This window comes from Epinephelus fuscoguttatus, linkage group LG13 (assembly GCF_011397635.1).
Source record: "Epinephelus fuscoguttatus linkage group LG13, E.fuscoguttatus.final_Chr_v1".
NCBI classification, from domain to species: Eukaryota; Metazoa; Chordata; class Actinopteri; order Perciformes; family Serranidae; genus Epinephelus; species Epinephelus fuscoguttatus.
In genome coordinates, this window is record NC_064764.1 from 32,924,742 (window position 1) to 32,942,264 (window position 17,523).

Sequence of the window (17,523 nt, forward strand, 5' to 3'; positions counted from 1 at the left end):
GGCTTTGTTGATTTCCAGTTGAGTAGGATGAAACGATGGGCCAAGAGAGATGCGAATGCTATAGTGTTATTCTGATGAGCAGATAAGTTCACCTCTGATTCCGTCACACCAAAGATGGCAGTGATAGGGTTGGGGTCGACATGTGAGAGGGATTCAAAAATATGGTTCCAGAAGCTATTCGGTACGGACATGCTCAAAACATGTGGCCCAGAGTGGCAGGGATTTGATGACATCTGGGGCATTCAGGATTTACAGAAGGGAATATTTTAGCTCATCAGGCATTTGAAAATGTAGTCGGTGGATTCCTCCAACCCAAGTTAGATTAAACGTTTTAAGACTTTCTAAACGTTGCTCGGAGTAAAATAGAGAACCAATTTTACAATCACCAAAAGTGACAGAAAAAAACAACCCAACATCAATGAGGTATAGGCACAATTTTGTCTGTTTATTATAACATATAATATGTTTTAGTGATTAAGTGTTTCTCAGTATGCATGTTGGATTCCTGGAGCAACACTACATGCCTTATAGCTATTTTGTAACTGTGAAATTACTGAGGGGCTGACTGCTATGTATTTTTCTCTTTCTAGCTTTATTCTTGTGTGTTTATGAGAATTATTACTGAAATAACTAAAATACTAAATTGCTAACCCGTTTTTGTAATAAGGTGCATGTCTGGCCATAAAAGTATCATATTATCATTTTACAGAGAAACGCTGTGACACAGTTTTTGTTTCAGAGGATTTTTATTGTTTTTCCATTTCAGATGTATTTATATAGCCCAGTTTGCCTCAGAGGGCTTTACAGCATACGACACCCTCTGTCCTTGGACCCTCACGGTGATAAGATAGAAATCCTGTCAAAAAAACTCTTTAACAGAGAAAGAAAAAATGTTTGAAACCTCAGGAGGAGCAGCTGAGGAGGGATCCCTCTCCCAAACAGGACAACGTTCTGCTACAACACACTCCCCATCTGTCTTCCTCTTTGTGGCCCTCAGGCTGCTGATATAGTTTTACTCTAAACAGTAACCCCTTGACACCGGCACTTTGAGCCCATCCCGGATGTTTTCACCAAAACAATCTCGGTAACATAATCGCCTCTGCTTTTAATGGCTTGACTGGAATCTTCACAGGAAGAACATCTGACCGCCGCCAGATTCTCCTGCTGCTGAGGGGCTTTCACCTTGACTTTAAGGGAATAACTTTCCATTGTTCAGTGTGGTGTTGCTACTACGGTTGTCAGCTGGCTGACGTAACTGTTTTCTGCAGATTATTTTCTACAAGTGTAACTGCATTCATATGCAGGATATGGTCACGGGACAGGACAGGTAATGCTGCATGAAACCGGAAACCTCACTCAGAGACTGAAAACTTTATCTTATGAGGTAAAACTGATGTTGACAGAGTTTTCCTTCAGGGAAATATATTGTATCGCAATACTCAGCATATCACAATATTGTATCGCGATTTAAGTATCGTGATAATACCGTATCGTGGATCCTCTGGTGATTCCCACCCCAATCACTAACATGCTCATGGTGGCAAAAACAAAATTGGATGGTGAACACGTGTCATAAATCTGAAGGTAACTTTGTATGCACACTTATTTTGTGTGCAAAGTAATGACATTTTCATGCACACATCAGTGAACGAGGCCCAGTGAGAGTAAAAGCTGCCATAACTGTATGGTATGAATGATGATGATGACAACAGCTCACAGTGTCATTGTGATTTTCTAATAAACTTTGTCCAGACTTTACTTCAGCCACAGGTGCAGATACATCATCTTAACTATATCAGATATGATGAAAAAGTCTGTAGTGAGTACTGAATAAAAAAAAGTTCATACTCGGGTCAGCGTCAGGTGTCTTGAGTCTGATCGTTGATCTGTGTTTCTGTTTGTGTGTCGTGACTTTTCTGCTGTTTCATCCACATGGCTGCGTACAGACCTCCCTGGGCCAGCAGCTCCTCGTGTCTGAATAGAGCGGGCGATGACAAGAACAAAGAGGAGAAAATGGGATGAGACAGGATAGAAAGCAAAATTACCAAAACTACATCATCAAAAAAAGGGTCAGTAACTCCTCCTGTCGCTTTGATTCTGCTTCCTGGCAGAGGCATTCATGTAATTTTCAGTTTCCCCTGTCGACGTGTATTTATATTCTCATCTTCAAATGCTCAAATTCAGAATGTGGATAAAAACACTTGAGAGGAAAGTCAGAGGAGTCACTCAGGAGAGCTCAAACCTCGACCCAGTACTGACCTGTCATCATGCAGCTGACAAAGCTGCAACCACCTTTAGGTTTTGTGTTTGGTGCCAGAATAACATAATGGCATCGTACCTTTCTGCAAGCCATGGATGCTTTCACTTTCGACGCTTCATACAAATCATAACATATATAAAGTGACGTAGTGTATGAGCTGACTTTAGCATTAAGAGATGGAGTGACACCTAGATGAGATGCCTGCCGAGCTGCAGACCACTGTTTGAAAACAACAGAACTGGTTGTGTTGTAGTAACACATTGCTGCGTTTCTAGCCACCAAATGTAGGTGTTTTTTTGTGACCTGTCACTCATTTTCCACCAGGGATAGTGCCACAAAAAGCAGGAACATTTTTACCAACATATCCCTGTGTTTTCTGCCGAGACAGTGCCGCTAATACTGTTTGATTTTTTACAGGGACGTTGCTGCATGTTCTGGCGGGGAATGCACCACCAAAACTGGGTATTTGAAGCCAAAACATGATCTTTTTTCAAACCACAACCAAGTGGTGTTTGTGCTTTAACCTAACCACACATTAACCACAGTGTGGTTGATATGTATCCATTACATAATAATGTACACATGTAATGTATCCGTGGTTTGCAGAAACAAACAATGCCAATATTTTTTTCTGATGATTGGGTTGGTGCGGAAGCGTATTGCATTCACTTGACAAATAAAAAAAATCTGTTTTATTAAGTAATTTTTTCTGTTTTTCAGAGTAATTTTTTTTTATTTTTCTGCTTTTCGTGGTAATTTTTTTTCTGTTTTTTGTGGTATTTTTTGTTTTATTTTTCGGGCTAATTTTTTCTGTTTTTCTGAGTATTTTTTTCTGAGTTAAGAGAGCAATAGAACAACAGACGCTTTCATTCCTTTCTTGAGAGCTCGATATAATGGAAGCAAACATGACCCGCTTGTTTAGTTTAATCCAGTTTTACTTTGTTTTGGGTTTGAGACACTGGGAGATACTCCTGTCTTTAAGTCACATAGATGGTGTCATCATTAGTTTGCCAACTTTACGCAGGCACCTTACTCAAGAAAGGAATGAAAGCGTCTGTTGTTCTATTGCTCTCTTAACTCAGAAAAAAATACTCAGAAAAACAGAAAAAATATTCAATAAAACAGATTTTTTTTAAATTTGTCAAGTGAATGCAATGCGCTTCCGTTGGTTGGGAATAAAATAGCACGTGGTAAAGAACCCAACTTTGGATATCCAACATTAGACTTTTCCTATCATCTCTTTAACACAAAAAAAAAAGAAAGGGGAGAAAAAATGTAAGAGGACAACCCTGTCCCCTAGAATAGAGTTTGCACAAAACAAATCTGCATTCAGAAATACAATTTGTAAGACATGTAATGCCACCTTGGCTACACACACATATTGCAACAATACAAAACTCATAATTCCAACAATTTTCTGGCGAGACCTGAAATAATCTTTGTAATAACCTAAAAAAAATACCAATAATACACATTCACTGAACATAATTATAAAATAAAGCATGTACGCTCACTCACTGTCTCGAGGTGTCATCGCCTGGGTAGGTCAATGGAGTCATCAGTTGTTTTTCACACCTTCTCTATCAGCCTATCATCTTACTGCTCCTCATTTTACATATGGTTCTTTCTTTGCCATAGTTCTTTCTTGCGGCTGTTGTGAGCGCCCTCGGCCTCCCCATCACCACCCAGTCTTGACAGATTCATCGGCCTCATATGCCTCATCAGTCTCTGAGTCATCAGCCACCACCTCCACCAGTGTCTGTCTATACTGTACATGCTGGCAAGCTGTTCATTGCCAACTCAGACACTTCATAATAACCATAAGTAAATGGTAAATGAGTAGTTAATTAAACTTTTTTAAATAGTAATTTTACTATTAACAAAAAATGAAACACACATTTTAACATTTTATACACTATATTAAGTATTCGTTTCAGGTTAATAATTTGTTTGTAAACTGTTTATAAACATTATTAATGTGGCTGTTTATGTTTTACAAACAAACTAATCATGTACACATACTTAATATAGAAATATAAGCTGCTATGATGCGTGCCGTGATAAACTGTTAAAAGACCATGATAGGAACAAAAGGAAAAGAGGAGCAGGCGAGGAGAAGGTGGGTCACTGATAATGTCTTGTGACACCAGAGCTGCTTTAAAAACAAAGTTGAGCTGTATAAAAATCCTCCTGCAGACTTTGACCAACTTTACTATGAATTAGTAAAACCACAAGTGTGTTACTGTCTGGACCGCCAGACGGAAAGAGAGCAGGAGAGAGAAGCTCAGCGAGGGTCAGAAATAGAGGATGCCGAGAAAAAGAAAGAACAGGTCCATGCTGAGGAAACAAGCAGAAAGGAGGGCACATGGGCAGAGAGAGTTAAAGGGGTCAATCTGAAGGCACGACACGAAGGTGGAAGTTAAAGTGGAGGAGGAAGAGGCGAAAGGGGAAGAGAAGAATGACGCTACAGCTCGTCTTATATCAGCCTAGTCACCAGAAGAAAATGTTAGCATTGTGCGATTCTGCAAACCACGAATACGTTACATTTGTATGTTTCATGTCAACATTTCTTAAGTGACATAATATATGAGCTGACTTTGTCACCTAGGTGAGACACCTTCCAACCTGCAGACCACTGTTCCAGAACAACAAACAACAAAACCAGTTGTATTTTAGTGATTAGTTCAGGGACAGGGTTCTTAAGGAATTAAAGAATTCCATTTGCAAGTTAACTTATCAGAGGAGATTTCCACAGGAGTAAAATGCGATGTCTCAAAGGGGAAGTAAAGGCTAATATACCCTATATATAGCGATATAGGGATCCATTTTTCTCCGGACTCCTAAAACCTTTGTTAAAACCACAAAAAATTAATTCTGGAATTTATGAAGTCTGGGGCAGAAGATGATCATATGACTCAGATTACAAGAAGAGGCATCTGTTATATTGGTCCACAAAATTAGGATATATTTCAGATAGTCAAGATTTGCTGAAATGGACTCCTTTCAGCATTGACAGTGTAAAAACAAAATCAGGAAGTGCAGCAAAATGCCACCTACCTACTTTTGTTTATACAGAATGCGCCTTTTTTGGGGCAATGGGGGGCGTGAGCAAGTAACAAGCATGTAGCTCAGTGTGTGACGTAAACAGTGATGTGGGAGGGAAGCCATGGCTGGTCAGTCCTTCGGTGATTCTCTCGTAAATCGGCCCGTTCTTCACCGTCCCCGTCATCTGACGGTTAATGGCCTCCTCGTTTGCGAGGACAAGGAGGGCGCGCAATTCCTTGTCTCCCCAGTTGCTCATCTTTCCAGTGTCTGTCAGGTTTGTGTTTCCCTCTTGCTACTAGCTGCTCGCTAATTCCTGCTATCAGCTGTTTCCTGTTTAACAACAGCTCCTCCCACAAGTCTTCAACAGCCCCTTCCGTCGCGGAAGACCACCTCATTCTGTTTACTGTTTAATCTAAAAGGGTTCCGCCAATGTGACTACCCTACGAGGTGGAAAATTGGGCGCCTCGGATCAACTGTGTCTAAACTGTCTAAACGCTCTCAGCTTGCCCGCAAAATGGCCCAAGATTCACGGAAAATCAGTCAGTGTAAAACGGGCTTGTGTAATACCTTGAATTGTACAGGCCGCAGCCTGACACAAGGAGTAGTTGAGCATATATTATGGACAGCTTTGTTCCACCATTGATCCGTTGAATTTGCCCCAAGCTCATGCTCCCAAGCATTTTTGGTTTTGACAACTGAATGATTATCAAGAGCCATTAATTTGTCATAAATCTTGGATATTAGCGAATTCTGATGAGGATTAAAGGTCTTTTTACCAAGAACTTGCTGCCTGTCCTACCATGACAGTGCCACCATCAACAAGCATTTTAAGCCAAAATCTGGTCTTTTTCTAACAACGTAACCACATGTTAACCACAGCCTTCTTTCCATGTATCTGCCACATAATAATGTACAAATGTAATGCATCTGTGGTTTGCAGAAACGTACAATGCTGTCATTAATTCTGGTGTTTGAGTTGCTTATCTTAAAAACAGTACATCAATTTAACATTCCTTTATCTTAAAACTGGTGGAGATTGAACCATCTGAGACACTAAGACTCAGCAGAGTGTGTGGGTGAAGATCTTTACAAAAACACCTAAAAATATAAGTCTGGATGCAGGTTGTGTTCACATGTAAACAGTGTTTTTCCAGAATTAGCGGTCCAAGCATAGACGTAGTCCTCGTAAAGAATGTTAAGCACGGGACAGCCTGAGGACGTGATGAGGCCTCTTCCTGTCTCTGTTTGATGATACACTCCCACACTTTGTGGCAGAAACTGTGTGTATTCTGACACCGGAGGTTAAATGGGCCTGTCTGGTGTTTACATCACAGTGTCGATGAAAAGATGAATCCTTTTTGGTTGGTGTTCCCCCTCAACACGCCTGCAGGGGGGCAAACAAGGCCCTGCATGTGTTTACAGCCCTGAATGTGACCATGTGACCAACGCATCTCTCAGGTGTGTTCTCACCTTAGTGTTAATAATATGGACAATATATTCATCTGGGTGATCTCTGTTTATCTGAAAGTGCCTGTATGTGTGTGTGTGTGTGTGTGTGTGTGTGTGTGTGTGTGTGTGTGTGTGAGAGACCTCAGTGTGTAAGAAAGGAAGTCTTCATTACCAGCTCCTATATCAAAGGACTGTATGCATCAGCAGTTAAGTGGTAGCTGTGTGTGTGTGTGTGTGTGTGTGTGTGTGTGTGTGTGTGTGTGTGTGTGTGTGTGTGTGTGGTGTGGTGTGTTGTGGTCCATCAGTCTCTGGGGCTGAGAGAGAAGGGTTTAAGGGTCACACACACTCTGAGGTTTTGATCTACAGATAACAAATTTGCGAGCACTTAGGACACACAGAATCATTCAGGGGTGTAACATGAACACACACACACACAAATGCATCAGTGGCTGTTGAGACGATCTCACCTTCCTCTCTCTGCTATCTGTCCGTTGTTAACCACCAGGATCTGGTTTGCTCCGACGATGGTGGACAACCTGCAACGTCACACAAACATTATTCCTTGTAATCTAATAAAGGCATGAATAAGGTGGTTATAAAACTCAGCTCAAGCTGTCTTATGTCAGTCTTTTTCTCATCATTGATAAAATCATTCAGGCAAAATCAAACATGATTAATATCATCAAAACTTTTTAGACTTGGCCTCTCTGTTTTCTCTGGCAATCTTAAAAAGACCTAAAATTAGAAACACATCAATCAACCTATCAATGAATTTAAGGGCATCATAAACAATGTGGTGACAGAGACATGTGCTTGTTTTTCTTGAGAGGCCACTGTGTTTGAACAGGGAATTTTTGCATTATATGTTGTATTTGTTGCATTTTAAATGTGTTTGATTGGCTGCTACCTCGGCAGGGTCTCTCGTATAAAAGAGATTTTCAATCTAAAAGGGGCTTCCTGGTTAAATACAGGTTAGATAAATAAATAAATAGCACAAAGTATTTGTGTCTTCCTACTGCACAGACAGCTGACTTTTATGAAAAGACCAATAAAATACTTCTTTAAAGGCTAATCCTGGTTTATCAGAAGTCATCTTTGTAGTCCTGTGAGCTGTTTCGATATAAAAACCCACTTCATTTGGGGTAAAACTGAAAGTGAGCACATGCGTAATGTTGGCAGTAACTCCTAAATTAACCGTGTGCTCAAAACAACGTCAAAGTTGCACCAGGTAGTCATCTAACAATCTTGATTGATACATATACTGCAAGTAAGAAAAAAAAAACATGTATTTTTGATTTTTCTGGTGAACTGTCCCTTTGAGTTGGAGCTTTGTGTATCTTGGATTCCTTTTGTGAAATATTTCTAGGCACTGAGCCAGGAATATCAATTACAGCACTATCATTATCAACAGAAATAATGGCCAGAGCTGAAAAGACAGGATTTAAGTTGTAATGAACCAGAAATACTCTTTAAACACGTGTGTACAGGAGGCAGCAGATCAAAGACCAGCGTCAACACAGCACTTTGGAATCAAAGAAATAAAGTAATGGAGATAGTGATTCCAGAGGTGAAAGGGGTCGATAAGAGGAGGATAAGACGAGGAAATGGGAATGGAGGGAGACACGTGCTGCAGAAAGAGAGAGTGGGAGGAAGTCGTAATGTGTGGTTAGATGTTAAATATGTTCAGCTGTCTTATAAAAGTAAAATACACAGTCATTCCTCAGTAATCACTAACACACACACACACACTTCAGCTCTGTCATTTCTGACACACACGTGCAACAAACCGACGCACAGCTACGCGTGTTGCTCCGGGTCGGAGAACTCTGTATGAACTTGTCTGTAAATTATTAAAGTTAATATTTATGACCGGTCTCTGATGAGAGTCTGATTAAAGACACAGCGATCTAAATGGCTCTGAGCTCTTTGTGATGTGACCTGATGGGAAGTCGGAGGATTATCAAGGTGCTGGAAGATTTTACATTCATGTGTATTTCAGTGTTTCTCTTTAAGAAAATGTGTGAGATAAATGTATGAATCTGAAAATAGGTTTTTAAAGAGAGTGGGGGACATGTTGCCCCCATTCCTCAGTGGAAATTAAACCCTTGTGCACGACACTGTGTGCAGAACAAAAAAAAAGAAACCTAGAGCTCTCCAAACTGCTGAATGTCACTTTAAGCTTCAGCAGAGCCACCACTCTGCTTTAATGTCATCAAGGCTATCTTTGGACGTCCACCTTCAATATTTGATAGAAAACCTCGGTCAAAGGTAGAAATATCTCTCCTCAGAGACTGCAGACGTCAAAGGTTTTTTTATCCGCTCATTCAGGCTTTACAGCAGGAAGAAAACACACAGTGTGTTTACGTGCAGGTAGTTTCATGTCCTGTTTTTAATGTGGGGTCCAGGATAAACTTTATAGTGCACGTTCTCGTCTGCTGGCAGCAGTGAAGGATAAAATGGCATCAACCCAGACGTGAATGTTTATGACACAAATTCACAGTTGGCATTGTTAACTGGAAGAATTTGGGATCATTCAGCAGCTAAACTGGGGCCACAGGATGGTTTACAGCAGTGGTTCCCAACTGGTGGGTCGAACACATTCTCACTCCGACCTCGTCACATATCGACGTTGGTCATGGACCTCCCACATCCAGATATGATGAGAGAGGTACCCTGGGTGCGTTGATTGTTGACGTTCTGGAACGCTGTGTCAAGTTCTGCCTGTTACATTGTCTCCTTTCAAGATGCACTTCTGTGTCTCTTTCAAAATAAAAGCACTACATCTGTACAACACTCTGAATTGACTTTTTTTTTTCCTTCAACAACAAAAACATGTGGTTAGGTTTAGGAAAGAAGAACAGGGTTTGGCTTTCACAGGAAATTTAACGTTAACATACAGTCTCTTTCAAAATAAATGCACTACGCCAGTACAACAACATGATTTGACTTTTTTTTCCTCCAACAACTAACGACGTGGTTGGGTTTAGGCAACAAGAACACATGGTAAGGTCGAGAGACAAAGAACAGGGTTTGGTTTTATAATCTTACAGGACGCGAACACTTCTCTCCCGTGTGAAAGTCGGTGTTTGTTGGACCCATCAACCACCCCTCCCACCAACCCTTCTCAGACTTCTGCTGCTTTAACTTGCGTTCTTATCCCGCCGGGTGCCGTTAATCAATAACAGCAACCAGCCTCATATCATGGTGACGTGAAAAGACGGCTTTTTTCATTGGTATCTGACCCCGGAAATCACTGACCAAGTGGCAGTTTGACTTTGGAGTGAGACCAGGTTGATATATCACGATACAACAAACACATGCAAACCAACATATGCAAAGGCGTAGGTTTTGTTTCAACATTTAGGGAGGGGGACACATATGAAACAGGATCATTGGGGTCCTCTGCCAAAAAAATTTTAGCGTCAAAGACTCTAAAAATGCACCAGTTTGTGCCTTTTCTGCATCAATTTATGGAGTAAATATCTACAATGTAGCCAAAATAAAAGCCCTCTGCTACTTTAATGCACCTGCAAGATTTGGAAATGTATATTTCATGAGAATGCAATTTAACAATAAGGACTTAAGTATTTATTCTTATGAACATACTTATCTAATGTAAACTTTTTGGACTATGTTTCTGACTAATTGCAAACTCACAGCCACTCCTACTTCTCTTTGTTACAAAACTGTTTGCCTGATGAAGGTTAAGTCACCGAAACACTGCAGCATTAAAATCATTATTTTTGCAAGTCAGACAGGACGTGGGAGTTGTTATACTTGTTTGGTTGTTCTAAAAGACCCTCTAAGGTGCCATATGTTCAGTTTTCCCTGTTAACTACATTACATTTTAACAGTTTTAAGCCTGCTTTTGGTGCTGGTAAAAATCTGCATTAGCTTTATCACAATGAACCATGCTGTAAATGCACTGTCCAAACTAAGCTAGTAGCTAGTGTTCGGGGTACTTCCACCCTCTTGTCCAAATACTTCTGGCTCCAGAAAGCCCAGATGTTGACTTAAGGCTTCAAAACAGGAGTCCACAAACAAGTGGGTGACCTTATGGTACATCCGAATTTCAAGAGAGAATGCAGGAATGAATCCAAGTAAAAAATAAAATAAAAGCGTGCAGTATGAGGAAAAGACAGGTTTTTAAAACCATGAAACCTTAAGACAGTTAAACATACTTAGAATGATCCATCCTTTAAGTGTTCAACCAAGTCACTGCATATCACTACCACCTACTTATATCTCTCTTAACTGTAGATGACAGGGAGGGGACTTGGTTTTATCAGCAGATTGCTACCACGCTCAGGAAAAGGAAAACATTCCCTCCATCCAATATCCGGAGTTGATTAAAGACACATTTCATCTCACCCTTCAAAATGAAATCATGATCTGTCTGTTGTAATTGTGTGTTTTCATTTTATTGGAGGCCTAACTGATTAAGCCAATAAACAGGCCTGATCCTACGAGCAGACGCCATCTGTTGCTGCTATTGGAAGATTAAGAGGCTGGTGGATCAACTTATTTAAAGACTGATGGTCAATATGAAGTCTGAGACCCAAACTGCAACATATAATTAATTTCAAAAGGAAGATGATGAATAAAAACGAGCTCAGAGCTCTGCCAGTGTCATCGCTAGTCACAGATGATTAGTCACAGTCAACATCTGTAAACAATGTCTGTATGCATGGGTCAGAGTTTCCATACAGGTGCGCACATTCTCATGTGTGTGTCATGACACGGCATAAAAGTCTACAGCCATGCTAGCAACTCTCGCAGGCTCTGCCAGGCCCCCAGGAAGTGTGCTGGGCTTTGAAGCCAATTTTCATAATGACCAAACAGTGATACTGCAATTCCTGGGGTCCATCACGTGATGCCATGCAGCCCAAAAAGACTTTTTCCCATCAACTTACATTATGAAAGAACGAATCAGTGGATACAATTTTTTTGAGCAAAACAACCCCCACGAAATGACCCTTTCAGTATCAGGAATTGATCCATTCCATCAGATAACATTTAACACAGTCTAGAAGAGCCCCACAATTAAATCATTTTCTCCCCACTCAAACTGGCGGAGCGCTAAACTAGAAGTTGGCCATTTGGCCAGTGGACGTCTCTTTTGTGCCTACTCTATGGGCCACACAATGCGGAAGCAGTGCTAGTGGTCTGTGTAATTTTATATGCAGTAGTTGAACCAATTTGCGTCATATGCCACTGAACATCTCTCACAGGAATGAACGGGGCCCCGCCATCAATGTCGTATCCAGTTTCTTATAACACATCCATTGGCTGTACTGTGTACAATGTGCTTTAAGCTAACTGCTAAGATCAGCATTTAATGTGCTCAAAACGACATCGCTAACATGTCGATAGTGCTGCATGATTAATCTAATCACAATCGCAATCGCGATGTCAGGCTGTGCGATTACATAACCGTATAAAAGGCTGCGATTTGTGATTTAATGTAGGCTAAATAAATGTCAACGTGTGCGCCTGTGAACGTGACTGCCTCTCCTGTAGTGTGTGGAGTTTGTTGACATCACGCCCACAAGCTATCCTGGTGTGGGCAGCAGTGACCAACACAGACGCTGAAGAAGAGCATGAGCTTGACCATGAACAGGCTGAGTTGGTGGTGAAAAAAACGTCTGTTACATGGCGATACTTTGGATTCAGGTACGGCGACGTTGAACAGAAAGAGGTGCTGTGTAAGTGTAAAAGTTAAAGTCGCCACGTCCCGCGGCAACACGACCAATCTATATCAGCACTTGAGACAGGACATGGCGACTTTAACTTTTAAACTTTTACACAGCACGTCTTTCTGTCCAACGTCGCCGTACCTGAAAGACGTGCTGTGTAAAAGTTTAAAAGTTAAAGTCGCCACGTCTCGCGGCAACACGACCAATCTATAACAACACCTGAGACATCACAGGGAAAAGTAGGAAGAGTGCATGCGAGAGAAAGCCGAGCCGTGTAACGTTAAAGACAATGAGGCAACTGAAAGCCACCAGAGCCTCATAAAACATTTAAGCAAACATTTGTAAGTGTCACGGGGAAATCATGGACTCCATAACAAATGAAAAATTGAGCAACTTTGCTCTGTTTCGGCCCACTTGACATGCTGCTGTGTTGTGCTATGGCATGCTGGAATTTGTCATTTACGTGACAACGCCTGAACGCAACACAGGCTCGCTCCGCTGTGTGTACAGTTTGTGTTTATGTTTATTTATTTAAGAGGGGATAGTGCACATTAATTAACGTGATCACTTAAGTCACGTAAATGTGCCAAATTTAGCCATACAGGCTAATTTTCATCTGCAGATGTGCTGCGCTGCTGTGTGAGCAGCGTGTTTGACTGTGCTCAGTCTGTTGATGGTCACTGACACACTGTCTGTCCATAACAATAACTATGTCAGGTCAGTGCCCCCCTAATATAATGTAGGGGAAACACTGAATCAAGCAAAAAGACTCATGATACCATTTATTTATTATATTTTATTGCAATTATATTGTAACGCAATCGCAATCGCAAATCGCAATATTGTCCACCGTAATCGCAATCACACATTTTTATCAAATCATGCAGCACTACATGTCGATGCCAATGACTATATACAAAGATGGACAATGGGTCTTTACTTCCTCCCATTGTACAAAAATGAAATCAAAATATCCCAGATACAGCCGCTGCCAGCGGCGATCTCCACCTGTATTTAGTTCCCACCTTCCAGCCAGTCTTGAGCAGCACTTTTGATTGCAAGCAAACCAAATGGCACACACAGCTGTCAATCGTGACATCAGCCCTCCTTTTTATTGCATTTAATAGCAAGTTAAAACAAAACTTATCAGAAAACACTGCATTATGAGAACGACCAAAAAAATAGGAGCCATCTTTGCTAAAAATGTATTTGACTTGTATTTTGATCTTCTAGTTTGGCCCATGTTCCATCTGCTAGAATCACGGGGTAGGGTTTATTACTTTTACTGCAGCCAGCCACCATGGGGCCATCACGATGTTTTGGCTTCACTACTGGGGAGCTGCCATGTCGTCCATCTTTATATCCAGTCTATGGGCGATGTTTAGCATTTATAATGTTTATCATATTAACCATTTTAGTTTAGCATGTATGCTAACATTTGCTAATTAGCACTAGCAAAGCACAGCTGAGGTTGATGGGAATGTAATTAGTTTAGTGGATATTTGGTCATAACCTAGATACTGGACAAACAGAACATTTTACCTGATGATAGGGCAGCAGGCTGAGCAAAGCACCCCAGACATCCCTGTCCCCGGCAACGCTTTCCAGCTCCTCCTGGGGGACCCCAAGGTTTTCCCCAAGTTATGTAATCCCTCCAGTGTGTTCTGGGTCTGCCCCGGGGCTTCCTACCAGTGGGACATGCCCGAAACACCTCGAACAGGAGGTGCCCAGGAGGCATCCTGATCAGATGCTCAAACCACCTCAACTGACCCCTTTCAATGCGAAGGAGCAGCGGCTCTGCTCCGAGCTCCCTCTGGATATCCAAGCTCCTCACCCTATCTCTAAGGCTGAGCTCAGCCACCCTTCTGAGGAAACTCATTTCAGTCACTTGTATCTGCAACCTCATTCTTTCGGTCACTACCTAGAGCTCATGACCATAGGTGAGGGTTTGGATGTAGATGGACCAGTAAATCGAAAGCTTTGCCCTCTGACTCAGCTCAGTCTTCACCACAACAGTCCGGCAAAGTGCCCACATCATTGCAGAAGTCACACCAAACCGCCGATCCATCTCACGCTCCATTCTACCCTCACTCGTGAACAAGACCCCGAGATAATTGAACTTCCTCACTAGAGGCAGTACCTCTTTACTTTTTATTCATTCCAGCTGATTAATAAAGTTTCACTGTCCCTGTGTTGGGTTGGAGCTGTGTCAGACACAGATTTTTTTGTTTTATGGTTTGTTGTTTGTCTCCAAAAGCCAGCAGGGTCCATGTCTAACAATATGAAGCAGACAACACAGCTCAGTGGTGAAGAAGACTGACTCAGTTGGTCAGTTGGACGGATAACGTGTAATGTTTTCAGTGGAATTTGGAAATCTGTCAAACAGAATATTGTTTTTATATTTTTCCTGTTTGTATTGGAAAACGCAAAACACATTTTGAACTTTTCACTTCTGACCAGTTGTGGCCATTTTCTTCTGTCCAGGCATGTTTGTTATTGAATAAGAAAATAACAATCCATTGTGTTTATGATGTCGAACACAGAGGAAATGATGAAAACTGGGTTGTTGCAGGAATCAGCACCACAACTTCTTTGCTCCTGATGTATTTTAATGTCGCGAGTGTCAGAGCCTTTCAAGTCTTTTCCAATATCACTCAGACTGATGAATAACCAGACATCTGTTTCTTTTACTTTTGTTGACCTGTCATCACGCCTCATCTTATATCCTGCAATCAGCTTTTCGTTTAATCTCTCCGTCCCTCTCTTTGTGCCCTATCTAATCCTGTTTTCCTTTCACCACATCCATCACCCATCCTTTTCCTTTCATCTCTTACACTCACATTTGGTTTTTCTTTTCAGTACGTTCCTGTAATCACATTGTAACAGACTCAGTGTCATTTCTATGGCAGAGTGTGTGTTTGTACTCTCAGGGGCCAGATTACAAAGGATTGCACAACTTTTGTGGCTACTAAACCTGCAAAAATAAGACAAAAAGAAACTGCGTGACTCTCAAAGCACCCACAAAGTGGGAAATGCACCTCAAAATGAGCTGCCAGGCAAATAGCATCTTAGTGCTCCTGTGTTATTTGCATGTATCTAAATTAGGTAATGTACACACATTTGGTGCAAAATTATCCCCTTTGTGCAAATGGGCATCACTACAAAAACAGTCCAATTCACAGTCTCACAGTTACAATGAAATTATTTGCAGCTTGGGGAGTTTGTGGTAAGTAAAGTGCATTGAGAGAAACACTCTCAAGTGGTGACGGCAGCAGTGATTGTAGTCAGGTGAAAACATCATAATTTTTTAAACAAGTGCAATTTGAAAAACGAAGCTTCAATTAGCCTATTAAACCATGTATTTTAAAGTTAACATAAGAAATGGGGTGTCGGTGGCTTAGTGGTAGAGCAGGCGCCCCATGTACAAGGCTGTTGCCGCAGCGGCCCGGGTTCGACTCCAGCCTGTGGCCCTTTGCTGCATGTCACTCCCTCTCTCTCTCTCCCTCCTTCACACTCATCTGTCCTATCAATTAAAGGCTTACAAATGCCCCCCCCCCCCAAAAAAAAGTTAACATAAGAAAAAGTGCAATGACAAAAAAGTAGAATCTAATCTTTTCTAATAACAGATAGCATCAAATGATGCTGAGTTGAAGCACTTGGTGACTTTACACTCAGCAGCTGTGTCTTTGGCTCAAGTAAAACAAGGGAACTTTTTAGAAAGCTTCCCAAATATAGGACACGTAGTTTGGGAGTAACGTCACCTGTGTGCGACCACTATAGTCGTCCTGTTGGTGCAGACCTTGGCTAGTGAAGCCTGGATATTTCTCTCAGTCTGGGTGTCCAGTGAAGATGTGGCCTGGTGGAACAAACACCAAACACAGTATATTAGTGTATGTATTGTATGATATAGTAGATAGTATAATCAGATGAAACACTTTTAGTTGCACACTGTGTAGAGACAGTTTAGCTGTTAAGTGATAAAATGTGTTCAATACAAATCATACCCCTACATGTGGCCCTGAGTATCACTAAGACAACAATATTGCTAAACAGAAAAGGAAGAAAAACAAATCAACATCTAACAGTGGTTGGATTTAATAATACAACAAACAACAATGGAACAACAACCAGCTCTGCATAAAAAAAAAATTAAAAAAACAAGTTGAACAGTTTAATAAAATATATTTAACAGTTCTCAGATGTGTCCTGCTGCTGGTGAGCTAATGCCACAACTTAAGTATCAGTGCAAATGTAAGCATGTAACTTAGTTTAAATAGAAAGAATTAAAAGTACTGAACCAAATCCATCCTGCCGAGCTCACCTGAAATGCATCCAAACCTAAATAAATCACAACAACTGAGTTATGATAAAGTTCCTTCGACGTTCCAAAAATTTTAGTTCTCATCTGTATGACCATATGCATTTTTTTCCTAATTTTTTTCGCTTGACAGGACAGCACATTTTCACTCCGACCTCGCCACATATTGACGTTTGGTCATGGATTTGTCATAGAATTTCCACGTCCACATACGATGTGAAAGGTACCCTGGGTGTGATGGTTGTTGACGTTCTGGGACGCCGTGTTCTGCCTGTTACGTGCGTTGTCTTCTTTCAAAATGCACTTCTGTTTTCACAGGAAATTTGACGTTTACATACAGTCTCTTTCAAAATAAAAGCACTACGTCAGTACAACACCGCAAACTAACATTCATGGTTGGGTTTAGGCAACAAAAACATGTGGTTAGGTTGAAGAAAAAAGAACAGGGTTTGACTTTAGAATCTTTCGTGATGCAAACAATGCTCTCTCGGATGAAAGTCGGTGTTTGTTGGACCCATCCACCACCGCTCTTGCCTGTCCCACTTGGACTTTTGGCGCCTTAATTTTCGTCCTTGTCCCGCCGCATTTCCCCCGGTGCCATCTGGCACCATTAAATTATAGCGTCAACCAGCTCCGTATCATGCCGATGTTAAAGGACGCCTTTTCTTGTTGGTTTCCGATGCCGCAAGTGCCCAAGCGTTGGATTTCGACAACTATGGAGTAAGACCAGGCTCGCCGGGAAGTCAGTCGTCTTG

General features: G+C 41.3%; 1 protein-coding gene across 1 annotated transcript in view; it reads right to left on the reverse strand.

The window, feature by feature from the left end:
- Window positions 1–1,859: 1,859 nt before the first annotated feature.
- abcb6b (ATP-binding cassette, sub-family B (MDR/TAP), member 6b) overlaps window positions 1,860–17,523 on the reverse strand; it is a 50,532-nt gene continuing 34,868 nt past the window's right edge. Inside the window, exons 17-19 of the mRNA XM_049593899.1 lie at window positions 16,212–16,306; window positions 7,222–7,290; window positions 1,860–1,974 (exon numbers count right to left, since the gene is read on the reverse strand). Coding sequence (XP_049449856.1) covers window positions 1,860–1,974; window positions 7,222–7,290; window positions 16,212–16,306 — 279 coding nt within the window. The remainder of the gene's footprint in view (window positions 1,975–7,221; window positions 7,291–16,211; window positions 16,307–17,523) is intronic.